This window comes from Aspergillus versicolor, assembly GCF_001890125.1.
Source record: "Aspergillus versicolor CBS 583.65 unplaced genomic scaffold ASPVEscaffold_6, whole genome shotgun sequence".
NCBI classification, from domain to species: domain Eukaryota; kingdom Fungi; phylum Ascomycota; class Eurotiomycetes; order Eurotiales; family Aspergillaceae; genus Aspergillus; species Aspergillus versicolor.
In genome coordinates, this window is record NW_024467529.1 from 936149 (window position 1) to 961130 (window position 24982).

Consider the following 24982-nt stretch of genomic DNA (forward strand, 5'->3'; position numbering starts at 1 on the left):
GCCATTGAAATTCCAGTACGGGCTAGTAATAGAAATGTGCTGTTTGGCTTCGTCCGAATCTAAGCGATGTTGCGATCATGCATCTAGCTGTGCCGCGTTGCGTCGGCCTCAAGAAAGCAACAAACACACCCCCTCATCTTGCGCCCCGTACAACACGGTTCTCGGCGCTTGTTTTCTCAAGACGTACGTTTCCTTTCAGAGCCAACCAACCGGCTAGTGAGCCGGACTGTATTTAAAGCCCAGGGTTCAGGAACGCGAAAGCTTCTCCCCTACTTTTCCGTCCCCTTTCGTTCCAGGATCACTCTAGAACAAGGATGAACGCAATTTTAGACTACGAGGAAAGGCGGAGGATCCAGAATCTTGTCGCGCAACGTAAATGGCGTAAGGTTCTTGCAGTTGTGTATGAGTACCACAACTGATCTTTCTCACAGGACAAAAGCTCCGGGCTAGGCAAAGATCCGTCTCGCAGCCTATTCAAATCTATCATAAGCCAGACGAAGGTTTCCAGGACCATCATATGTGGCAGCCTTCGTCTGCGTACACTGCTCAGGCTATTCACGGCCCAGGTAACGCCTCCCAGGGCGTAATATCCCTCGAGAATCCGTTGTCGACCGACGGGTTGAGACCACAGGATCCGATTACTTCGTCTGCGGGTCAAACCATCCGAAGTACTCTGGTGAAATCTTACCTACCAGAGCGAAATACTTTATCCAAAGGACATATAGACAATGGCCTGCTGTCTGGGTTGAACCAAACCATGGGTCTCGATTATTCGTGGCAGTTTCCTGATTGCGAAGCCGGGCACACTGCCCATTTCGACGGCTGTGAGTAGCCATCACTTTTAACAGACAAGTAGTATTACCTTTTCTCCTAACACGTTGAAGGTGCATCGCAGAACTGTATTGACGGCACAGACCTTCAAATCACGGCAGACATAGTCAGAAACCAGATAATTGGATCTATAGAAAGAGCTGAGATTCTCTACGAGTACGGTGCCATGATACAGCTTTTCCCGCCGAACAAAAGTTTCCAAGAACATCTCGAGATGCCAAAACAGGGGTTCTATTGGCTCCTACGGGATACCAAACCCATTTTTGAGAGGGATTTGTATCTAGCGCTCATATGATCTGGCCTGCAAATGTCTGGTTGTCCGAAGTACGCTGGTTGGAAATTCAACTCATCTGTTGCCCCATTGTTCCACAACTAGTCTAATAAAAGTGGAATAGATATAAGATATTAATAGAATATAATAAAGATAAAAGAATAAGAAGCGCGAGAGCTATTTCTTACGCGAAATATGCCTGATTACTTTACCAAACTTCTAGGCCTCTTGCTTGGGGATGGTAACTCTATATACTATATATTACAGGGAGCTTCGCGCTATGTGTGAAGTTCACTGTCTGACCTAAATGTCACTGTCGCTGAGATGGGCGTGAAGCATGTCAACGTCAATGCTGCTTATAGAACTCCGCGGGCTATTCGTTTCCGTAAGTGGTGCCTCGTCCACCCCGCGCTGGAAGGGAAAAGCTCAGGGAGCATTGGCGTCGAATCCCGAATCTATCGCGCACACCAAATCAAAAGGTGCGGCGCACATTGTCGGCGTGATATATTGCCGCCTCGATCCGTGGACGAGCAGTTATGCCAGACTCACCAACATGGCCGTGGGTTTTACGAAAGGAGATCACAGATTTTCCATGCAGAATCATGGGATTCAGATTTTAGGCGATCTGGATGACAGCGGCGACGAGCATATGACAGAGGGAGAGAGCACGGCAAGGGACAGTAAGACGCAGACAAAATCGACGTGCGACGAACACTTGCAGAAGATGATGTCCGCCGCATCTGCGGGAAAGACAAGGTTCAGATATCCCATTGCCTTTAACTGGGCACCTACCCAAGCGAAGCAAAGCGCCCAGTCGGAACAGCTCCTTGACATAAGAGTACAATTTACAGACGGGTCAGTCGCACCCATCAGCGGCTTTCCCACTACTCTGACAGTGAGTTCTGCGTTTCCTTACCCGTCTGAAGCTTGTTGGAATTCTCACTCACTGTCTGTGGAGGTCCTTCAAGATTATGATCGAAAATCTAACATCCGGTGACGCTTGGAGCGAGATGCAACAGCTGTTAAGCACTTCCAGGTGAATACGGACCGAGAGACTACCCGCAAGATAATAAAAAAATAAAACATACAACAGCTGGGATTCGCATGTGGTCACCCACCATACTAATAACCAGCCGGCGTGTGGCTTAAGCGTGGCCAGAAGTCGGGTGGGTGCGGCCCGGGTGAGATTTGGGTGAGATGAGGGTGAGAAGCAATAGACAGGGTGAGATTCTCACTCCGGCTCACTTGCCCCACTTTCCTCGCGCGATCTGCCTACCTGTTTAGCCCTACAACGGCGTTCGAATAATCTAACGAGAGCCAGCCCTGGGCCGCGCCAGATCAACAAAAGAGATTGGCCGAGACCGAACATCGCAGCATTTAGTGAAACAGAAAGATCGCGAGCTACCCGGACTCTTAACGCAGCGCACCCCTTAGTGGCTAGTACGCTAATGCCTCAACCAACTGGCAAGCTTGAATTAAGCGACGAGTTGGAATCTACCACCAACGACTGGTTAGATTAAAACATGATATGCTTGTCCGACTTCTGCCCCAATATGGACCACCTACCGACTGGTCACATCAGGTTGCGCAGGAATACATGCTCGGCCTTGAACAAGCTGCCATGGGCTTCGTGGAAGATGTCATGCGGCAGGACCGTGCTGAAATAGCAGCTGCTCGGCAGCTGCTCATGCTCAGGCAAAGCTGCGACAGGAAATGATGCTGAGAGCTTACTCGGAAGCTGATGGGAAGTCGATTGGAGTGAAAGGAGGTGTGGATTGAGGACAAACGGCGCAGACAACTTGCTTGCTGCTAGGGCTGGGGCACAGCCATATTTTACTAGGCAACCCTCAACACTTGTGATGATTCTAGACAGCTCCAAGGATGATAGAAGTTGATTATGCCTTCCCTGAATACTTTCTAGATTCCTTTGCTAGGATATCGATCGGAAAAGAGAAACATGTTCTAAGTTTAGAATCAGGGCTGAACAGCAAAATGCCGGTGCTGCAATCTATAGGAAGGCAAACGGCCAGCCATAAAGAGGGGTATGGTTTTGCTACAACGCCAGCTGCGTTTATGGAAATATGATAGGGCAACTTACGAGATCCAAGGTTTGGCGGATTAGATTTCCTACAAAAAGCATTGATGCTATTATTTGGTGGCACAGGGTCTTCGGTTGCTGCATGACCTCTTCACACCAAGGACAAACAGCCTAATTTATCGTGGACCGCGATGCTTGATTCATCTGATTAATGAAGCCGGTAACCCGAGCATCAAGTAGCCTCAGCTGTGTTAGCTCCCCATACTGAAAGCGATTACAAGCCCTTGCTCAATGTAGACTCCTAGTTCGATTAGAGGTCAAGCTCATAAAGTGGAGCACCAAATCGTTCAATAGAAGCTGGAATCAGAGTCACACAGATGATTATACTGACCCAAAGGCTAGCCATAGTGGTTTCACATGTTGCGGCATGCCTAAATTCTCGGGCTAAATCTGGTGACCAGAGCAACCTGCTAGACAAAATTGAACGCTCAACTACATCCGCCTAGGGGAGGTTAGTCCGGCTGGAGCGAAGCGGCTCGAACAAACCCTTTCTTATGGAGAGTTACATCTGACGAACAACAGACGGGTAAAAAACAGGATGCTCTTTTCAATAAATCTAATGCTCTTCCAACTTGTTTATGTCTCTTACGTTGCCGAGGGAATTTCGCCAGACACATAGGCTCCAGTACAGCCCCATCCCAAGACCATCAGATTAAACCTGTTAGGGTACTTTGCGAGCATAGCAGAGTACAACTCAGTTATAGTCTGAGGCTTCCCTTCCAACAGACCGATGAAGTCTCGAATGTATTTCTTTGTTGCCTCCAGATGCCATATGCCATCCATTTCATCTGCGTTTCGATGACCAGGCACCACATATGCTGGATTTAGCGCCTCAACTTTCTCAACCGCTCTGATCCATTCTTCTCGCTTTTCTGGAGTGTTCGCTTCGAAAAGCATCTGGTGAACATCGCCGTACACAACATCTCCACATACGGCTAGTCTCAGATCTGGAACCCACAGGATTGTTGAGTCGAATGTGTCGGAATGGCCACACTCAACTGCCTCGAAAATCCATCGCTTCTCCAGCAAGAATTTGTTGTCGGTTGGGAGCGCTTCCGGTAGCTGGTGTTGAGTGCAAAGTTGATCTCCCGGGAAAAACGCAAGCCATGTCGAGGAGAACGCCGGTTCGGAGATCTGCTGCTCCATGTGACGGATAGTTGCTTCGGTCGCCACTGCCTTAGCCTCTGGAAAGTGCTGCAGCAACAAAGGGAGGCCTAGGAAGTGGTCCGCATGGCCGTGCGTGATATAGATATAGGAGAGTTTTCGTCCCGGTGCAGTCTTCTTGATCCACTTGATCAATTCCTTGTTCTGATTTATGGTAATCCCAGTATCAACAAGAACAGCTTCATTCCCCGAGTAAATCAACGTGCAGGTTTCGGGAGACCATGTGGTATTCTGCCGATGCGACACATGGTCGACACAAGGGATTGGCGGCACGGTATGAACAGACACTCTTAAACCGGACATGTTTGAAGTAGTCAATTTGAGAACCAATAAAACCAAACGAATAGACTTGGTGGGCTTGAGCATGCGACAAGTGAGGGGATCATTTGGATTTTATGTTAGAGGTCCTGAGTTCAGCCTTCCTCCCTCCCCGGATCTAACCTCGGCGTTGAGCGTCATCACTCATCAAGAGGACCGCGTCCGTCCTGTTAATACTAATCGGTCGGCGTAGATCACTAATCTTGTTACAATTTATCATCTTCAGGTTCATGACATATTTTGCGGAGACATCCGCGTCGGGGAGATAACTAACCAACTAGTTAGTTAACTTGCGGGGAATAAACTACATCCAGGGGATGCAGCTCGCCGTGGTTAGAAAATAGGTCAGCCTGGTTAGGATTAGACCCACCTGTTTATTGCCACTAATTCCATACTATATATATACCATATATTAGGGTGGTCAGGTAGTTAGGGTGATTAGAGAGCTTAGAATAATTAAAGATTAGAGAGATTAGGGAGGTTAGATTAGGGAGTTTTTTTTTTTTTTTTTTTTTTTTTTTTTTTTTTATTAAAATTATAGCTTATCATGGTTTGAATCTGTAGAATTAAAATAATTTTAGATGTAGTAATAATTTCAGATTAATTCTATAGCCATGCTAACCTTTTTTCTAACCACACCGATATGTAAGCCCGCACACCGACTACTGATCAGAACCCATTCAAACTTCACTGTCGTTTCCTGCCACGGCTTCTTTTTGAGAAAAAAAAAAGGTCTCCGCTGCGCTCTAGTGCAGTTTATCTCGCCCATACCCAGCTCTCGGAAGACATCGACCTGATCCACCACCAACGCGCTCGCTCTGCAAGGGAATCTCTTTGCCCGTTCGCTGTCTACTCAGCGATGCTGGCTGTACCGATCAACAGGCTATCGGAAAATGGAGGGCCATGTGGACTTCCCGGATCTCGGGATCGGGCTGATGGTTAACCCTGTTTGTTCTTTTAGGTGACCTTCGGCCATGACCCACACTCCTTTCCGTGTTTATATACTTCTTAGGGCTGCCCGCTACTGCAGTTCCCGAAAGTCCACAATCTTCTATTACACGAGGTCTTCACAGTGTCTTCCCTAGCTATGAAGGACAAGGACTATCTCCACGCGTCCAGAGAGACCATGGCGAGTCGGGATTCGGCCAGCGCAACAACAGTTCTCGGAGAGAATTCCTCTTCCCCCTCTCCTGATCATGATGTCAGCTGCGCCGATAGATGGGCTTTAATGCCTCAGGTAAAGCGGTAAAACAAGTAAGAAGTCACGTCCAGTTTCAAACAAATATCAAGAATTAGGTATTATATAGCAAAATCTTACTATAAAAGTTGTTAGTGTAGAAGCTGGCATCCAAGAAAACTTCCTCTCTTAGTTCAATATACTAAAGTTAATTAAAGAGTCCTGTAATAAACCACTACTCTGAATAATTCTTACTGAGAGTTATAGATATATTAAGCCAGGAGAGATACTCTTAGTCCTTGATTACCCTGGATCTAGATATATAATCCTGTTAAAGTTGCTTGCTAATAAACGCCTTAGCTATAGATCAATTAAAAGTAATATTTATTATAGAGTAATAATATTAAAGAAAGCTGAGTAATACTATAGTTAAATTATTATAAATATCAAGGAAGAGTTATTCTTTTCTAGTTTAACTATAGGTAAGATAATAGACTTTATAATATGATTAAAGGTCCTATTTTATCTACTAAATAGAGTAGAGTCCTAAGACGTCTATTATAAAAAAGATAAAGAAGTTCTTATTAGAGTTAATAGGTATAAACAGGATGGAAGTTATTGTTACGTATGCCTTGACGAAAAGCTTGACCAACCGTCCATAACTCGTAAGAACGTACGCTGTGGCATGTCGACTAAGACAGGCCAGCAGCCAGAACCTGGTCTCGATGCAATGAGGATCTCTCTAGGCTACCTATTGCAAACTTCCCGCCTGACGCTTTCAGTGTAGCCAGTACCCGGTCTACCCAGCCTGCAAGATAGTAGGCTGGATCACCGCCAGCTCGCAGGAAGTATGGGTGAAGAGCCCCTGGAAGTACGTAATTACGACTCTGAAATAGGAAGGTGCCCTGTATGATTAACTGTCATCTATGGTCGACATGAACTTATTTAGCTCCCCTCAACCTCAGTTGCTGCTCCAGCACAGCCTCAACAATCTCATTTTGTCCCCTCCACTGCATTCCTAGAATCCTCTCCGCAGTCTCTGTATCAACTGTCCACCCCGCTTCCATGGGACCTTTTAGTTCACAGCGAACAGAAGGGAACTTCCGCCTCACCAGTTCCCCTACCTCTTCCCATGATCCCGCTGGCGCCGACAAAATGAATTCCGTCCCAGACAAAATCTCCGTCTTCAGTGCCCGCACGAGTGCCTCCGCCACGTCACGTACATCTACCCACACGTTCGGTATTATTGGCTTCTCGGAATGCAGACTATTCCAAAAGAGCGCATTCATTCCGTCTATCTCCTCGGGTGCTGATTGGATCAGACTCTCGCCGAGGACGAAACTGGGGTGGAAGGTGGCAATGGTAAAGTGCGGATTCTGGTTGGCCAGGAAGTCTCGCGTAGCTTGGTGGGCGGATATCTTTGAGACACTATATTTAAGACCGTGTCCGAGAGAGCCTTCTAGCAAGGATGGGTTCAGATCTATCGGGATGACGTCGTTTGTGTTACCTATATTCTAGATCAGTCTTAATCAATGTCGGGATGCAAGAAAATACTCACCTCTAACAAACACTTCCTTCTCGCAAAGAGACATCGGGGGCGTTAAAGCTAGTAGTGATGATACAACGATCACGCTCTTGATCCGAGGGAATTCTAGCGCAGAAAACAGAGTGGATTCAGTGCCTTTCACTGCTGGATCGATATAGTCTTTTTGCAGGTCGGAACCGGCACCTGGCATTGGTGAGGCCAGGTGAAATATGTGGTCCACGCCGTCAAGAGCAGGTTTGAGCACGTCTGGGACTGTGATATCCGGAATGAGGATTATTGCAATTTGATTTTTGAATTCAGGGTAACGGGCCCGTACAACGGCTTCTCCCTCGGGTTTGCGGATGGTTAGTCGCACCCGGTATCCCGCCCGCAGTGATAGGAGCACGACATGTGAGCCGATGAACCCCGTTGCGCCGGTGATTAATACAAGGGGCGGAGGGTACGGAAGCGACATGTCCATTGGTGAATTCGGAGTCTTGTTGGGTGTGTTCTACTGAGGTAGACTCTTTTTTATAACACCTTCGGGCCACGAGGATAGAAAAAGCGGTTGTGTGTGTAAATCTACACTAAGCATATCGGATTGGGTGTTACAACAAATATCCGGATCACTAATCACAATCAACACCAATTACCATCTCCCAGCCTTCCTCCGTCGGCGTAGATAACTAATCTCAGTACAACTAGCCCGGGTTGAATGTAGCTGTTCACCGGCTCCGCTTTACGAATCCGACAGTCTAATATACAAATCCAACCCGAATGGTGGATACTGCAACACAGGGCTGGCTTATCACTTAATGTTCTTTTGTCTTCAGAGCTGGCTTTATCTCTCTGCATTGACATTTGAAGTTGAAGCGGATGTCTTCGCAGTGCGCCCGATGCATGAGGGAAGACTTGCGATTGCTACAGCCCACGCTTATCCCCTACGTGGTGAGATTACCATGAAGCCCAATGCTGCACCGTGCATAGCTGCTACACGGTTAACTTAATTCAATGATGTATCCACATGTCATCCAACCATACGGCGGCTAACAAAGGGCATCTTCATAATGGCTTCTTAGCGTGTGGGTATCTAGTCGCGGGGCACTCGGTGACCGGCTTTTGTCATGCCGCTTATGAATCAAAGTCAATAGGCCCTGTAGACTCTCGGCTCGCTGGAAGCAGTCTGGGTGCACCAGAGTCCATGACGGCGTGGGAAAACTGGGCCGGATAAACGTTGAAGGCGTCGATATTGGATATCGAGAAGGCTCTTGGATTCAGGGGTCTGCTTGTTGCTCACGAGTCGGTTGTTGGCTATAAATATAGTTGTTCCTCTTCTTGGTCCGGCCATCGTCTTTATTTCCCCTCTAATCCCTCTACTCAATTCAAATTTTCTGCACCTACTGTCTCTCCATACACTCCGCGCCATGCCCAACAAGTCTCCTGTCTTCAAAAAGGTTCCTCGGGGATACCCTGTACCTGGTCTTCTGAACTTACGCATGATACTCCGCCTCGGTACAGGGTGTCGGGAGGCATCTCGACAAATATGACTACCACATAGAATGCCGACAGCCCCAACCTTTGTGGAAGAGGAGGGGAAGCAAGCATCAGTTCCTTGTTGCCGATGAGTCGATGATTATTGATCCTTTTCCGAATCCTACTCCACTCGGCCCACCATAAAAAACCGAATTGCGGGGGTTACCATCAAATCATCCCGAACACCCTGCAGACTAAGGTGCTATAAAAGAATCTTTTCATATACCGAAATTCTTAATAAGTCATTTTGTCAGGCGCATGCCAAGACATGATATTAGTCCCTTTGACCTGCTTACTTCGAGATAAGTAGGCGTGTGAATCTATAACTCTATTTGCCTCTATAATACAGAAACCACTTGGAGGACAATTCTTTTCAGCACTCTCCTGGTTGCTACCCAAATTATTACTACGGGCAAATTGAGCGAAGACAATTGCAATCAAGATTGACTAGATAATGTCAAATCATCGTCTACTCGACATAAACTAAAAATCCCTAGTAAACCCTCTTGGAAGACTGGAATTGGATGTGGCCCATCGGCGCTAAGTCCGTTAAACCCATTCGAGGAAAGTTGGTAAAAGAACCAGCTGAAACACTTCTCCTACAAGGAACAGCTTCTACTCCAAAAGCTTGTCTTGCAGGAACTTTGCCTGAACCGGGACATTTTTCGTGAAGAGTGGCCCGTTATATGGATCAAAATGTCCTCCCGGTAGCATGTGCAATTGCTTTGGTTCCCTAGCTCTGGCAAAGGCCTCAAGTGCAAGGTCAGTAGGTGTGACAACGTCATCATCCATGACGATCATCAATAATGGGGTAGGAGCGATGTGCTGGATATGTGCTCCAGGTTCATATGCTCGGAATGCTTCGAGGCTATTTGATAATTAGACCCAGTGCACTACCATATCAGGGTATCGGATGGGAAATGCCTCTTTAATGTCACATCGTTTTTCCAACCCAACGGTTCTGCTGAAATGTAGCCATTGTAGCTGTCCACGGAGGGAAGAAACGAACGCTTTTGAGGATCCTTGTCCACAACGGGTATCCGACTAGGCTCTTCCCCCCTAGCACGAGCCTGGCGATCTATGTTTTACGCACAAGCTCGTCAGCAAGAGAATATCCCTCTTTTTTTTTTTTTTTTTTTTTTTGTAGCCGTTCAGATCACTGCGAAACTCACCATCCACAAATAGCTGGTTTAGACCTGGGACAAAATCGGCCCTGTTTAAACGATGGAAGGTTTCCCATCCGCTGGTTAATGGCCTGCTTAGACATGGTATGTTAGACACACACGGTTCAAATAAGAGATCATGGAGACTCGTACACTTGGCTGATTACAGCCTTCACCCGACGATCGACAGCACCAACTGTAAGAACATGACCTCCACTGAATGAACTGCCCCAGATAGCGATTTTCTCAGCATTAACCTCTGGCAAGGACTGCGCAAACGTGATGGCATCTGAGTAATCGCTGATTTGCAGTGCAGGGAGGATTTCTCTCCTTGGCTCGCCATCACTCGCGCCAATGCAGCGGTTATCGTAGGCAAGACAGGCGATCCGCAGAGTTGATGTGAAATATTCCGCGAAGGGCCTCAGCCCCATTTCTTTGTGAGCTGCAAAGCCGTGTGCCATGACAAGACATGGCAACTCTCCAGTAAAGGAATCGGGGACGAACAGCCATCCTCGAAGGGTGAGGCCGTCCGAGGTTGTAAACTCAATATCTCTGAACGGCATCATGAAGGATAATTGGTTGTTCGCTGTGTTGCTTTTGCTGTCCGAATATGTTTCACAACAAACGAGGAGGGACGAACGAGGTATTTCAGTACTGAAAGAGTGCATGTGCTTTTAGACTCCACTGGGATTATGGGAATCCTAGCTGAGATACCTTCCCCAAGATCTCATAATATCTGCGTGATTACTGATCTAGCCGCTGCTCATCTATAGCCACAGCTACGCGTCTGACATGCATAGCGAACCCGCGAATCGGCGAACTGATCTCACGATGACACAAAGCCGGAAATCTGCCACGAAATGAACTCAATTTTTTATCATGATCCGGCATATTTAGTCGCCATTGAAGCCGGCATGTTTAGTCAACTTTTAAGCGGGCATGATCACTCATCATTAGGCGCGGAAGGTTCCTGGTGGACGCAGCTTCCTGTATCCCGTCGGTGGAGAACCGAGGAATTGCGGGCTGGACCGCCCTACATGTTAGTGGTGAGTTCCTGTACTTATTAACTATGAGTACTAGGTTCCTTTACTTAAAGGGCTTTATCCATGATTTGATCTTGTGTTATACTTCTGTACCGTCCATGTCCAAATCTTTTTTTCACAGATATTGCGAAGCCAAACTATATCGAACACCCACAACATGCCCCTTTGGCTCATTTTTCACCCCCCGGGGACTTTCGAGGACGATTCCGCGAAACAAGCATTAAGCAAAGACATAACGAGCATATACACTGGAATTGGCCTTCCTGCCTTCTATGTCGTTGTCAACTTTGTTAAGCTCTCGCCTCAGGATGTCTGGGTTGGAGGTGAACCGAAAACCGACCAACCATTTATTCGAATCCTTGTCGACCATATTGCTGTTCGAATTGAGAATGAGGACCTCTCTTATAAACGCACCGCTGATGCTATTGAAAAAGCGTTGAAGCCGCATATTTGTGACAAGGGTTATGATTGGGAATTCCATGTCGATGAGACTGAAAGGAGACTTTGGCGCGTCAATGGAATGATCCCTCCTCCGTTTAGGAGCGATACGGAGAAGCAGTGGGCGAAGGACAACAAACCATCTCGGTGGGACGGTGCATACTAAGATCTTAGATTGGGCTTGGGGGTATTTGGTTTTGAACCCATCCTCTGTCCCGGCCAACGCCGCAATTGGACTGTTACTCCTATGCTGGAGACTGTATTTACTGTGCGTATTGATTTTGTATTTGAATTCATACGTTTCCTTGACTAGGTAATCCATTACTAGCATAAGTTTACAGCTGATTGGATCGGATGCGTGGCTGGTTCCTCTATCCCATACTTATTCCCGGCATACCTGCACCTTGACACCAAGATTGTACTCAAAATCATGAGCTTGAACATCGCAAGGCAGCCCCTTGAGGCCATCGATCAAAGGAAAGATTTCTGTACTATCAGTTGGCCGCATGCTATGCTTAGGAGACGGACCTCTTCTTTGGATAATTTGAATTAGCCGACCCCAGCTTTCACGCCGATACTCACCGTCGAAGTTGACCTAAGAAAGTATGAAAACTCCGCTAACAAGATATCTAGACTAACCTGTCTAAACAGCTTAGCAGGCCTGCTCACGACTCTTATTAATATCTATACCGCGAAAAATGGCTACTGGTCTATCATGACAGTTTTGATCATAATTATTACGGCCTATATTATATTAGTAGTAATCAAATATAGAGTAAACATCCCTGCAAAACCTATACAGAATGGTTTCATCATCATAATAATAACCCTTTAGAAACTCTGGCCTGATCATAACCTAATATTTAATATTCTCTCCAGCATCCCACCTCATGTTCAAGGAGAGGTGCTATAGAGGCATTAAGCAGTTAGTTTAATAAAAGAATTAGAAGTAATTTACCTGATAGTAAAGAGTCTTATTAGTATCCCGGTAGGTACTAGATTTAATAATAGCGCCTACTTGGGCCCTGGAAGAGGAAAGTAGTAACAGGCTAAAGGCTTGTTAAAAACAACCGCGCTTATATATATAATCATGCGTATTAGTTATGTAAAGATATTAAATCAGAATATTAAGATCTATCTATGTTACAGGGTATTTCCCTTTATATTTAGCGCTTAATCTGTACTTTATAATAAGCTTATTCCTGATATACTGCCATCTAATTAGTAGATACCTTACAAGAAAGGGAAAATAGAGAATAAACACTATAGACATTATATTTAAGGTATTTTGATATTATAATTTATTTCATTCTTTCCCATTCACTCATAAAACAAGTAAGATTCTGTAAGATAGATTACTGACTTGGTAGGGGGCCCTCGCGAAGTGTAATATAACTCTCTATAAAAAGCTTAAGACTTTGAATAGAGGAGCAAGATTTATTAGTATTAAAGACTCTATCTCCAGGCTGATTCCTTAATAAAAGCCACCTGTTTACTCGTAATGCTTGGTATTATTTCTCAGAGACTCGGACCAGAGTCTTCTTACAGTTTCTATGTATTCATGGCGCGGTTATACACCTCAGTAGTTACTGGAGACCTTTTCTTGCTGCTGATGATATTTTCTTTTATCTCCACAGTCTTTTGGTATTCTTCTGTGAACCTACGGGCTTCCGCGGCCTTTTTTAGACATTCTAACTTCGTTTCTATTAACCTGGTCATGATCACGTGATAAAGAAGAGAATCGAGGAATATAGGACATGAAAAGGAATGGATAGAAGTGGGAGAAGCCTTTTCTATTTATATTAGAGGTAGAGGAATAATGATTGCAGCCTGTTTTATATAGTGTTCCGTAGCTTACCCTTCTCACCCCTACTCACCCTGGTGGGTGATATTCTCACCAAATTCTCACCCATCTCACCTATACTCACCCATGATTTAGCGCCTGTCACCAATAAAGCAGCAACACCCTCGGGGCTTATTTAACTTCAGGCCACGTTTATCAGTATGGCTTAAGTACGGCTGAGCGGACGGGAAGCCCTGTTTTCCACACCCTGTGGTCGTATATACTAAGTGTAGCTAAAGAATGGTATATACTGAGAACCCTGGCTATCTCATACCCACGTGAAACTGCGTCTAAACAGGATATGGCTATTGATAGGCAGTTAGATATCAGCTCCAACAGATGTATGTACATTTGTTGGTATCTTCCAGATACACGTAATATGCCTGATTACTTTACCAAGTTCCTATGCTCCGTTGTTGGAATGGAAACTTTAAATATTGTGGTCCTATGTATTGTGACGCGTGTAAGATATATATATTTTTAGGTTAGAGATAGACAGAGGGCCTTTCAAGGTACTAATCAGTAAATATAACTATCTATGGAGTGTATTCAGAAGCTCTGATTTAAAGTTCCCGAATCATATGGTCACCGATCTAGCTAATATCACGAAAAATATTAACAAGCTATTTAATTGCAACTAGCAAAGGAATACCTGTAGTTTCATACTCAAAAGCTTGATACCTATACATATTAAGAGTATGGCCAAGCAGACCCCGGTAATCTACAAGCATTTTACTAAAACTACTAAAAGCATACCTAGGCTTCAAGACTGCAAGATATTAAGCTAAGTGTTACTCTAATAGTAACTCGCTTCTATTAACATTATTTATAGATTGTAGTATGGTGAATATCGCAGCTGCTCCCTCAAGGATTGGCACCGAGTTCGAGAGAGCACATGCTAGGGCCAGAAACTAAACTCCAGTATCACTCTCCTGTAATTTGCCTGCACAGTTGTTCTGGCTGTATCCCACTAGTACTTTTAAAAATGCAACCGGCCAGGGATCCTGTTCTGGAAAGACAGATTTTTCAACTCTATAACAAGTCTCGCGGTCCATCGCCAGGGTTATGCTGAATTTTACACATACTTCCATCGGGAGAGATTAGATATTCTTAATTATAGCAGCCTATAGTATTCCTCAGGCTATTTTATAAGCGCCCTTTGCTGTTATATTCAGTGACTACTGAAGCTGTATAGGTAGTATTCTTAGTGTCTTCCTGGGGGTCTAATTAACAAGGAAATACTCTATTAGATAGAGCTGACAAGTTAGATAGGGAATAGTATTTATTAGGAGAGTCGCTTACAGATCGTGGGGTATCTATACAAGAGTTAAAGCGCTATTTACTGGAAACTGCACCAAGGTCAGATGGTTTATTCGTAAACAGCAGAGCCCCGTTAATTAAAGTGCCATGTACAGAAGACGTCTACTCTCGATATATGCTGGAAGATTATTCATGCGAGGAATCAGGAGATAAAGTAAGTGCGGGCGCGAGAACAAAATCAGCTACAGTGCCCTTTCCAGGCTGAACTTTGAAATCCTATATTCATAAGTGATTTCATGGCCTCTTGTTCCTATGCGCTGTTTTGCAAGGGGAAGATGGGAAGTTGCGCAAATGGTCATACTCTTATCTTTCCCAGCCTCGGCGAGACTAGCATACAGACACTTGCGGAGGAATAATATTCCGATCCATAAGGCCAAGCCGTAATTGGATCATCCCGGCCTTTCTGTCCCATGGTAGCAGCCCGTCATCCATTTGCAGGAAACTGTTTTGATGTCAGAATGAACTCCAAAGTGGCTCATCAAGCCACAGATCGGGCACCTCATCCTGCTGTTTTGTGATGTCAGCATTCGTTCAGGCCTCAGAGGACCGAGCCTTTACTTAGTATATTGAAGTTATAAATACCAGACCTTAAACTTCCTATCCCCTCTTGAAACCCAACTGCTACCAGACATACCTTAAGACCTGTCAAGTCAAATTCAACCCCCAAAACCAGTTCGCCATGTCTAACCGCGCCGAACGTGAAGCCGAAGACCGCTACGAGAATCTCAACGACCCATCCGCTGTCTCGAGCAGGTTCACAGACAACTCCTACGCAAAGGAAACACGCTCTGGCCTGAAGGGTCAGGTTCCCGTGCAGCGGGACTCGGCTTCGTATAACGACCCGATGCAGCCTCCCTACTCGAACACAGATCAGCAGCTTGGTATGTTTTCTTTGCTACGGTTGCTTGCCACGCATGGATTGGATGAAAGCATAGTAATGGAAGTGCTAATTACCATGAACAGCCCAGGACGAAAACGAGGCTATTGATCGCTCTAATATCCTCGGTGGTGACAGATTGAGGCATGCGAAGCCGGACCTTCAGGGGCAGTATCGAGAGGGAGAGGATGAGGAGGAGTTTCAGGACAGTTATTAACTGGATGTAATCTATACTCATTGTCGAACTATGGAAGGTGGAGGCATGAAATACACACGTATTATTATATATCCCAACGGCTCCCCTTGGTAACCCACCATTAGTACCTAAATATGTGAAGGTTCTTTGCCGCTATGCTTCATAGATTGTAAGCACGTAGACTAAATCAACATCGACGCGCAAATTTCAAGCGTAGTATTTACTCGTGGTGACGGCTCAGCATTTCCTATATCTCCTGGCTGAAAGGTAGTGCTGATATCATTAGATTATATCAGGAAGCGTCATACCAATTTCGTCATCACCATTGGGTATTAGAATGTCAACTTGAGTCAGTCGTTACTCGGTCCAGTTAATCCATAACTATACAACCGGGTTACATTAGTAACATGGGGGTCTATTAGTTTACTAGACCCTTTAGTCCTAAGCTCAGTAGCTAGTCTACTCAATGGCCAAAGAACAAATCTCTGGGCATATGTTACTCACTTCATTCGATCCTCCCATTGAGTGTATTTCACAGTTGGATCGGCAAGTAATTAGTCCCAATACATCAGAGTTATAGACATGATTCGTCATATATAACGATCCGGCTATTCATCAGCCCGGCTAGAACTTATTCCTCAGGTCCCTGCCCCGTCGCCTTTCCGCCCTTTCGACCAGCCTCCTTAGCACGCTGCTCGCCGGGCTGGAAGCTACCGCCGGAAGTCTGGCCACCCTTGGATGCAATGTCGTGCTGTAGTAATCAGCTTTAGCATCATGTCACTCTAAAGCGTGTTTAGAAGATAAGTACCTGCTTATCGGTGTCCATGCTGGCGAAGCCACTACGGTGGCTGGACTGGCCGCCCATGCGAGCGATGTTTTCGACCTCTTCTTGTGGGCGGTTAGAGAAGTTGCCGGGGTTTTGATTGTGGGCCATTTTCGCGGTGAAGTTTGGGTTAGGGTTTTTAGTGAAGTTTCGAGTGAAATTTGACAGGTGACTATGTTTGGAATTTTTTGTTATGTACTCGTCTGTTAAATAGAGGATTTGACGCTGCATTTATATCCCGCTTGAGGCCTTCGATCGAGGATGATGATGTCAAGGGTTGAGTTCATAAGGGCGAGTGGGGTTTGGTTGGGGACATCATGGTCACGTCTTGTTTGTGATATCAAGAGGGGATGTTGGTGATATTGGTGGCGGAGAGTGATGGATTATGTATATTTCCCGATTGTACTGGAGTCTAGGCTCGAAGTAATACAATTGAGGCTTGTATTTCTGGCCACTGACGGCCACTGTTTCACTAAGTGTGGGGCTTCGTTTGGACCAACGTTGATGCTCGTCATTCTTGCGCAAAGATGAGGCTCGACAAGAGCTCAATCAAAATTGTTTGTGATCACACGTTAAAAGTTTATACAGATATTTTCTAAAATTCTTGCTTACCTGGACTGGTGTCACCATCACGCCAAGTGGCAACCACCTTGTCTATCGATTTCTTCTCTGATTACCCATGGGAACATGTACGGATTGCTTCAATTCGATGAGGTCTCGGGATATAAAGAGCACTGGATAATGTTGAACGGAACTGGCGCCCGCGGCTACAAGGCGGCATCAACTCAAGCGTGCTATCGACATGTAACTATTCATGAGGGGCATCCCTACCCAGCCTTTCCTTAGCATGCTCCTTACCACTCTGTGATACGCCGGGGTTATGCATGGCACTACCCCAAGTCAGCGCAAAATTAAAAGTTATCAAGTGACGAAAACATACGCCTTCAGCCCAGCTGCCATCCTATTAGGGTCCTTATCATGGTCGCCTCGAGTACCATAAAGTTCTTCCTGGGGCTGGATTCCACCAATTTCACTATCGAGGACTCTCTGCGCATGGTCCTTGGCTTCCTGAGAGATATTCGGGTTGTTCAGGGTGCTAATTAGTTAGTAATTCTGTCCAACCTGAGGATGCTGGCCAGCTCACGCTTTATAGCCCCGCATCTGATTGAGTCACTCCTCGGTCATTTTGTCTGGAATTTCTGTATCTGATTGATGACCCGGCAGTGTATTTCTGGTGCAGGACCCAGTTGATACGGTGGCATTTTATACAATCGAACCACCGCATACCGTGGGCTTTGGTTGACATCAGCTTGTAGTAACCGGAACATCAGTTTCATACTCTTTCTCTCGTCCATAACCAATTTAATATACCCAGGACAATGCATATTCTGAGATCTGTGGAATTGCATTGAGTAACTGGCTCACCTTTGGGCATCATGCGGCATCATGCTGTATTCGTAATATAACACCTAAGAGAAGACCAAGTTCCCTAAATAGTGGATAGCGAGTATGGAACGGCCCCATCCCTTCACTATTCTTACCCTGTTGATTTGATAACATGACATCAGTTGGACCAGTCTGGCTGGCAAATATGCAGGTGCGTCCTTGGGAGGGATACGAGTGCCAGACAGGTATGTTAGCAAGCTTATGCGGACTAAAGAGAATACATTTCCCTTTCCTTACCCCGCCACGCCTGGAATTGGTTCAACTATAAATGCGGCGATTCGATGTCCGTCTACCTGAAGTGTCTCCTTCAGAACATCAAGGTCACCATATGGGATTATCCTGCCGCTAGATGGGGCATAGGGCCCAGCATTTAGCACATGCTGGCCGAAATCTGTCAAGCCAAGTGCCTGAGGTTAACCCAGTTGGAGGAACAAAGCGTCAAAGATTTGGGTCGGGGCTATACACATGTCGAAGGCATCCCGTCCACAGCCAAAGCCACCACTGACAATAGTCTCTCTGCAGCGTTCCTCCCTCTTCCCAGCCGACCTTCCGCACTTAGTTCGCCTTAGGGGAGTACATATGTGCCTCATAGCCAGTACTGGGGTCATATGACCGGTTCAGCGCGGTAGTATCACCTAAAAGCTCGTTTCAGTCAGTTTTATAATAAAGTTACAACTAGGTAGTTTTTACCTAAACTGATACCTGCTGAATCGTTTGCCTCTGGGACTATTTAGATGCAAGGAAATCTGGTTGTTAGTATTTCAACCGAGCTTTTGTATATTTTATATATATACGCTTTTCCTTGTTATAACATGTATATCACTCTTAGTAGTTGAGGCTAGATAGGAAGTTAGTCACGTTATATAGAGAGGATAAGGAAATTACAGGGTATATTATTATCTTAAAACTATTATTATCTTAGGCTAATCTAATTTGCGACTATGCAAGGATATATCTTTCCTACTTCAAGACCCAGAACGCCTTGATCCACTCGTTTATATCTTTCTCTAGTCTAAAGAGAGAATTATTTAGATATATACTATATCTTAACTTTCTTATACACGTTCAGAAAAAGCACGTATATGTCATAATTCTAGGTTAAGGGTTGCGGACTTTGCGGGGAGAGTTTGCTTATGTTATCTCTTGCCACTCTTCGCCAGTTACAATATGGGTCGCGTTTCCTGCGTGAATATATTTATACTACTGGAAAAAGTGGAAGGCGGTATACTGTAGTTATATGTACGCTGGGCAATAGAGAAACCTTCTTGAATTCTTGCTTCGTTTTACGCGCTTTTCGTGGCATGGTGGCTAGTTGAAGTTGGTGGATGGTTGACGCGTTTGATATTTTGGAGTTGCGCGAACCGACCGGGAATACGTTAGTTAAATGTCATAATTGACCTGCTGGAATGGTTGTGGATTGATCTACCAGCAGTGTGGAGCACCGGGATATCAAACATGGCCGGGCCAAGAGACAATCGATCATCCTTTACAGTGTATAAGGGTCAGATGTGGTGAACAAGTAGGGAGATTAGTGAGTAATATAATAGATATAGTAAATAAAAAATACTAATAAGCTTTTATTTGCGCCTGTTTGAGATCTAGAATTAAAGATTTAAAATTCTTATACTTAGATATACTTAATTTAAATATACTGTGGGTCGAGAAATGTTGAAATTATATACTAATTTTAATATATTACCTTTCTTTAAATATATATAATATGGTACTGATATCTACTCTGATAAAAGCTCTTAAGCAGCTCTTCTATTTCTATTAATTTCTATCCCGAAGGCCCTCCTATTGGTAGAGTTGTGAATTGATGAAGTTGGTCGAGGAAGTTGACGCGTGGGTCACGCGCGGAATGTGGCACCCCCCTTGTACGTTTGTTCCTCCCTTGAGCCGCAAGGCCAGGGGTCTTCCGCAAAGTTCTTCTGTTCAGTCAGAGCAGGTCTCCTGAATATCCGGTCACACACCTCTCTGTTACATTCTCTGCTCCCTATCCACACTGCTCTTCGTTTTTTTGACCATATAAGTCATCCAGCATGGCTACCATGACGTGGGTGTGGTTGCTCTTGCTCTCGGTGCTGCAGGTTGTTCGAAGTGATGAAACAGCCAGAGGTAATTGGATTGTGCCTGACGGAAGCAGCGACAAGGACTTCCAAGAGACCTTCTATAATAGAGACAAAGTGCATCTCCAATGGGCCGGCTGGGACCATTACTACACAGATATATTGTTGAACGGCAGCACCCAAGCCAATCTGTACGTGGTTGCATGGGAGGAAAAAGATGCCAACTATTCCAGACTTCTTGCGTGTACGCAATCCCGAGCCCCGAATCATTTGATACCGGACTGACAGGCTCACCGTACACAGCTTCGCGGAACGTCTCGGGCCCTGGATCACACGAGTGGGCAATCAGCATTGACAACGAAACCCTAGCAAAGACCAACAGGTACTGTGTTGCCTTTGCGCAAACGCGCTATGCCTATTCCGACGATGGGGACAACATCTTTTCACCAGGATTCATCATTCGGAACAGGCCGACGCCCTCACCGACACCAAGCCCGGAAGCCGAATCATCGCCCAGTGGGCTCCAGACCGGCGCCAAAGTTGGAATCGGTGTTGGCGTGGGAGTCGGCAGCCTGGCTGTGTTTTCTGCGTTTGGATTTCTCCTTCTCCAGCTTCGACGACGACGTCAGGCATCATCACAAGCGATGGCTGCAAGCCCGCAGGGTGCTGGTCCGGGTTCAGAACAAGCACTGGGCAAGGGCTACTACCAGGGACAGATGTGGAACAGGGACTACTACTATGGTGTTAACCAGGGGCCGCCGGAGCTTGATGTACCGCCGGTTGACTCCCTCACTGAGGCACCATCAACGTCTACGCCACCGGCTGAATTACCAACAGCACCCCTCGAGAAGTAATATGGAGGAATACTTTGGTTAAAGTTTGGCGGTTGCTTACTCTGGCTGAATGTATTCGGCCAGGGAGCGTGTATAATAAGTATAATAAAACAGCTATCGGCATTTAATAGACAGCAAATTGAATATCACAGGTTTCAAAGGCTGCCCGAAGTCACCATCCTGGTTAATACAGATAATGACCATTGACAATCCACCGAATCATGTTCAGTTCGACCAAAATTATTTGTTGATGCGTTCTTCGGTTAACCCTAAAGCTCGGGCTTCCGGGTTGATGCGCAATGCTGTCGCAAGAAAGCCCCCTGGAGCCATGCACATGTCAAGGATAGAGTGTTTTCTCGGATCTGGGCTTTCGATTCGGAAGACGCCGGTAAGCTGCTGCATATTGTATCCAATCTCTTCCATCATTTTGTAGAAACGCTTGATTGTCTTTTTGTCGGCGTGATCAGCAGTTCGGCGCTGCTCTGCAAAGAATCGATCGCCTTCTGGATTATCCCACCCCTAGTTAACTGATCAGTTCAGAATATCTGGGAGAAATCCAATGAGTACTAACCTTTTTCCGGAGTTCAGACAATCGCCGGAATTCTGGAACTTCGTGAATTAGATACTCTGATATGACTTTAGTGGGTCTCTGGGCTCTGCAATCATGAAGGCTCGGTGTGTCTCCATCCCATGCTTCGTGAGGAATTGGATCAGATTTATTGTCAACATCCATCGTGAAAGCATGGGTTCGAGTTCCTTGAAGTTCTGTAGGTGAAGACATCTATACAGCAACCTAGAAGATGAACTTATCCGTGTTGGAAAAAGGGCCCGGCTTTGTATAGATTATTCTAGTGAACAACTAAGTATTATCTAATATATAAATTATGCATCTAACCCTCTGTGTATTACGTGTTGACATGGTAATGCAGCTACATGAAAACAGTTACCTGGTTCCAATCAACGACTGGGGTTATCTACCATGGCGATCACAAATATCCCTTATAACATCTGTTAAGGTCTTATAGAGAAGTGCTGAACAGGAAGATAATCAATAAAACAGAGTAACTAGCTACAAACATGCGACATCCTCCAGCGAGGATAACCCCTGCCGGTACAAATACAATGGAGATGGAGAATTATTATTATCGAAGGATCATCGGGGATGTACTCAAAATCGAAGTCGCCAATAATGATAACTATGATGGGGTGAATGAAGACCACCCGGTAGAGGATTTCTTAAAAAAAAAAAAAAAAAAGGCTTATTGTCAGGGATTGGAAAGCATGAGCTTATAACGAGAACAATAATCAAGAATAAGAATAGAGAAATGCGCACTAGATCAGCAGACCACGGGCGGGTTATTATAGAGGTAAATAGGGCTGCCGCGGAGCTCCAGATACCCCGAAACGAGATAATAAAAATAGCTGACTTCCGACGCGTCCTAAAGCAAAATCTGGGGCATGTTTGCGATTGACCCAGGGACCTGGCCAGTTTATACCACAGTATGGGCGTTCACTGCATTGGATAGCTGGTTTATAAGCGTTTGCTCTAATATATTCTCTTAGTTTGTAAATAGTTTAAAAGATAATATAGCACTACTATTCCCGTAAATTGTTAATCTGTCTTTTTATTATAGATTGTACTCTAGAATACCTGTATTGTGCCTTGACTTCTTCCAGGATACTGCTCTGAGAATAGTCTTGCTACCTGTAACTAAGGCTGACCCTCTTTCTTCTTTAGTTTCAGTAGAAGGTCTATCTTTTCTCAGGACTATATAATACCCTTTCTTGATCTTCCTCTGGCCTTCCTGCAATCACTCCAGTTTGGTTTAATTATATAGGGGCTTAATATTTATTATTTATATAATAAATAAAGTATTTATTATTAGATTATACAGGAAAACCTTACTTATTACTAGTATTATAATAAACAGAGATAAAGAGGCCTTATATAGCTATATTTAATAAAAAGGACATATACTCCTTTCATTTTGAATCTGTAGAGACTTTTCCATAGGTATAAAGTTCACTGTCTGACCTGAATATGTCACTGTCCCTGAGATGCCCTCGGCGTCGACCACCTGGTTATAAAGAAAAGCCCGCCAGCAACGAAATTTATGGCTGGAATGATCATATACTAGGCAGCGGCACCTGTGCCCGAGGCAGAAGATAAAGAGGTTGTTGAGGTAGCAATTATTATTGGCATTCCATTTCTTTGTTGAAATCTATATGAGTAATAGCCATCATATCTCCCGTGTCTATACTACTAACGGGTTGAATGTAGCCCTAAGCGCTTCATGTGATGTCTTATTGTACTGCTTTTCTAGCTTCCTCGAGAGGTTAGATTTGGGTAATGTACTAGGAGTCGAGTTAATCAATAAAGCAGTCCAATAACACTGCTATAGGTCTACCTAGACATAGGGTATGTTATATCCTGGATTTGAATATTCCCGAAATGTAGATAAGTTTAGGATGAACATAGTTTGCAGGGATATCAGATAAGCCGGCTTGTGCAGCTACATCGAACCCTATAAATAATATCTGCTGCGTTTCTTGCATAAATAAATCTACACCATTCCATGAATGGTAGAGTAACTTATGATTCGGATATTTTTCCGTATCACACCATCACGACGACGGCCAGGTCGATTCGTCAACGCATTCGACATCTTTACTCCAGATGACTCTATCGACCCCGCCTCAGATATATCAAGGCCGAACCCTCACAGGGAGGAAAACACAGAACATAATAATATCAGCAAAATGACATCCATCCGAGAAGGTGGCCCAGCCCTAAAAACCCCCCTCGACTTCCCCAACAGCCCCCTCTCCCTCGCCCAGCACCAACCCCTCCTGCTCGGCGTCTTTCTCGACCTCCAAGACCGCAACCTCTCCACCTACCCAACAAGCAACACCTGGGCCTTTGATTACAACCTCTCCATCGTGCAAAAGGCCGAAGCAGCCGGGTTTGAAATCGCATTCAGCCGCATGCAATGGCTGCCCAAGGGCGGATACGACGGGGAAGCGTCACTAGATTCCTTCATAGCCCTAGGCGCAATGGCCGCCGCAACAAGTCGGATACTGCTTATTTCTACAATACACGTTCTCTACGGCCCCTTGCATCCGCTGCATATCGCTAAATACGGCGCAACACTCGACCATATCTCGAAAGGACGATGGGGGGTGAATATCGTCACCGGGCACCGGGCAATCGAGCACCAGATGTTCGGGTGGAACCGGATCGAACATGACAAGCGCTATGAGATGGCGGGGGAGTTCTTTGACGTGGTGAATAGTCTGTGGGGGGAGACGGAGAATATCACGTACGAGGGCAAAGTGTCGCCGTGGAAATTGGAGAATGCGTGGGTGACGCCGAAACCGCTCTTTGGACGGCCGGTTCTGGTGAATGCGACAGGCTCGCCGGCGGGTGTGGATTTTGCTGTCAAGTATTCGGATTTGGTGTTTATTACTTCGCCTGGGGGTGCGGATATTGAGAGTGCGTTGGAGACGCTGCCGGGGCACATTAAGGGTATTAAGGATGCGGCGAGGAAGGCGGGGAGGGAGATTAAAGTATTGATTAACCCTGTTATTGTCTCGAGGGATACGCCTGAAGAGACGGAGGAGTATTTGAAGGGGATTGTTGATGGTATTCCAGGGGATACGAATGAGACGAAGACGTTCAGGAGTTATGATAGCGATGCCCATGCGTGGCGAGGACAGAATGGCCCGCGAAAAAATGGGCATAAGCTTGGGGGTAACGTCGAGGTTATAGGCTCACCGAAGGAGGTTGTTGAGCAGCTTGCAGGGCTGCATCGATCTGGCATTGATGGGCTGCAGTTAGGGTTCTACGACTGGGAGGTGGACTTTGACCACTTTCTGGACAAGATTCTTCCCCTTCTCAAGGAGGCTGGACTTCGAGTTTAGAGGCGAATAGGGTCTTCCTGGATACATTAAACTGCCTTTATATACTTTCTTTAATGTTACTGTAGATACGATGTTCATCAATTCCCACCACGG

The 24982-nt window shown here is 45.5% G+C and overlaps 12 protein-coding genes across 12 annotated transcripts; 6 read left to right on the plus strand and 6 right to left on the minus strand.

The window, feature by feature from the left end:
• Positions 1-248: 248 nt before the first annotated feature.
• ASPVEDRAFT_73071 (uncharacterized protein) lies at positions 249-1126 on the plus strand (the record flags this gene model as incomplete). Its single annotated transcript, XM_040816185.1, has 3 exons — positions 249-381; positions 432-824; positions 885-1126. Exons 1-3 carry the CDS (start codon positions 315-317, stop codon positions 1124-1126), a joined length of 702 nt encoding a protein of 233 aa, XP_040669118.1. The 5' UTR covers positions 249-314.
• A 1287-nt stretch (positions 1127-2413) lies between these two features.
• Positions 2414-3008, plus strand: ASPVEDRAFT_42870 (uncharacterized protein). The gene has a single exon (XM_040812678.1). It carries the CDS (start codon positions 2631-2633, stop codon positions 2817-2819), a length of 189 nt encoding a protein of 62 aa, XP_040669119.1. The 5' UTR covers positions 2414-2630; the 3' UTR covers positions 2820-3008.
• A 777-nt stretch (positions 3009-3785) lies between these two features.
• Positions 3786-4667, minus strand: ASPVEDRAFT_84806 (MBL fold metallo-hydrolase; the record flags this gene model as incomplete). Its single annotated transcript, XM_040817605.1, has 1 exon — positions 3786-4667. One exon carries the CDS (start codon positions 4665-4667, stop codon positions 3786-3788), a length of 882 nt encoding a protein of 293 aa, XP_040669120.1.
• A 2042-nt stretch (positions 4668-6709) lies between these two features.
• Positions 6710-7941, minus strand: ASPVEDRAFT_732287 (uncharacterized protein). The gene is made up of 3 exons (XM_040816196.1): positions 7418-7941; positions 6790-7366; positions 6710-6730 (listed from the first exon to the last, which is right to left on the minus strand). The coding sequence occupies exons 1-2, from the start codon at positions 7863-7865 to the stop codon at positions 6801-6803; spliced, it is 1014 nt and encodes a 337-aa protein (XP_040669121.1). The 5' UTR covers positions 7866-7941; the 3' UTR covers positions 6710-6730; positions 6790-6800.
• A 1253-nt stretch (positions 7942-9194) lies between these two features.
• On the minus strand, positions 9195-10709 carry ASPVEDRAFT_42873 (alpha/beta hydrolase). Its single transcript, XM_040812679.1, has 4 exons — positions 10234-10709; positions 10090-10172; positions 9842-9995; positions 9195-9785 (listed from the first exon to the last, which is right to left on the minus strand). The coding sequence occupies exons 1-4, from the start codon at positions 10644-10646 to the stop codon at positions 9533-9535; spliced, it is 903 nt and encodes a 300-aa protein (XP_040669122.1). The 5' UTR covers positions 10647-10709; the 3' UTR covers positions 9195-9532.
• A 268-nt stretch (positions 10710-10977) lies between these two features.
• ASPVEDRAFT_42874 (tautomerase family protein) lies at positions 10978-11954 on the plus strand. The gene has a single exon (XM_040812680.1). The coding sequence runs from the start codon at positions 11281-11283 to the stop codon at positions 11725-11727; it is 447 nt and encodes a 148-aa protein (XP_040669123.1). The 5' UTR covers positions 10978-11280; the 3' UTR covers positions 11728-11954.
• Positions 11955-15151: 3197 nt separating this feature from the next.
• Positions 15152-15951, plus strand: ASPVEDRAFT_42875 (uncharacterized protein). The gene is made up of 2 exons (XM_040812681.1): positions 15152-15605; positions 15688-15951. The coding sequence occupies exons 1-2, from the start codon at positions 15404-15406 to the stop codon at positions 15816-15818; spliced, it is 333 nt and encodes a 110-aa protein (XP_040669124.1). The 5' UTR covers positions 15152-15403; the 3' UTR covers positions 15819-15951.
• A 477-nt stretch (positions 15952-16428) lies between these two features.
• Positions 16429-16731, minus strand: ASPVEDRAFT_53810 (general stress protein; the record flags this gene model as incomplete). The annotated part of the gene is made up of 2 exons (XM_040814841.1): positions 16429-16548; positions 16606-16731. The coding sequence occupies 2 exons, from the start codon at positions 16729-16731 to the stop codon at positions 16429-16431; spliced, it is 246 nt and encodes an 81-aa protein (XP_040669125.1).
• A 697-nt stretch (positions 16732-17428) lies between these two features.
• Positions 17429-17790, minus strand: ASPVEDRAFT_134814 (Con-6 family protein; the record flags this gene model as incomplete). Its single annotated transcript, XM_040807169.1, has 3 exons — positions 17429-17510; positions 17561-17716; positions 17765-17790. Coding segments are annotated over 3 exons (264 nt in total), but the record flags the coding sequence as incomplete, so codon positions are not given.
• Positions 17791-20016: 2226 nt separating this feature from the next.
• On the plus strand, positions 20017-21137 carry ASPVEDRAFT_42880 (uncharacterized protein). Its single transcript, XM_040812682.1, has 2 exons — positions 20017-20379; positions 20439-21137. The coding sequence occupies exons 1-2, from the start codon at positions 20109-20111 to the stop codon at positions 20987-20989; spliced, it is 822 nt and encodes a 273-aa protein (XP_040669127.1). The 5' UTR covers positions 20017-20108; the 3' UTR covers positions 20990-21137.
• Positions 21138-21208: 71 nt separating this feature from the next.
• ASPVEDRAFT_29887 (uncharacterized protein) lies at positions 21209-21701 on the minus strand (the record flags this gene model as incomplete). Its single annotated transcript, XM_040810286.1, has 2 exons — positions 21209-21487; positions 21540-21701. 2 exons carry the CDS (start codon positions 21699-21701, stop codon positions 21209-21211), a joined length of 441 nt encoding a protein of 146 aa, XP_040669128.1.
• A 2027-nt stretch (positions 21702-23728) lies between these two features.
• Positions 23729-24889, plus strand: ASPVEDRAFT_151894 (LLM class flavin-dependent oxidoreductase; the record flags this gene model as incomplete). The annotated part of the gene is made up of 1 exon (XM_040808277.1): positions 23729-24889. One exon carries the CDS (start codon positions 23729-23731, stop codon positions 24887-24889), a length of 1161 nt encoding a protein of 386 aa, XP_040669129.1.
• Between the last annotated feature and the right edge of the window lie 93 nt (positions 24890-24982).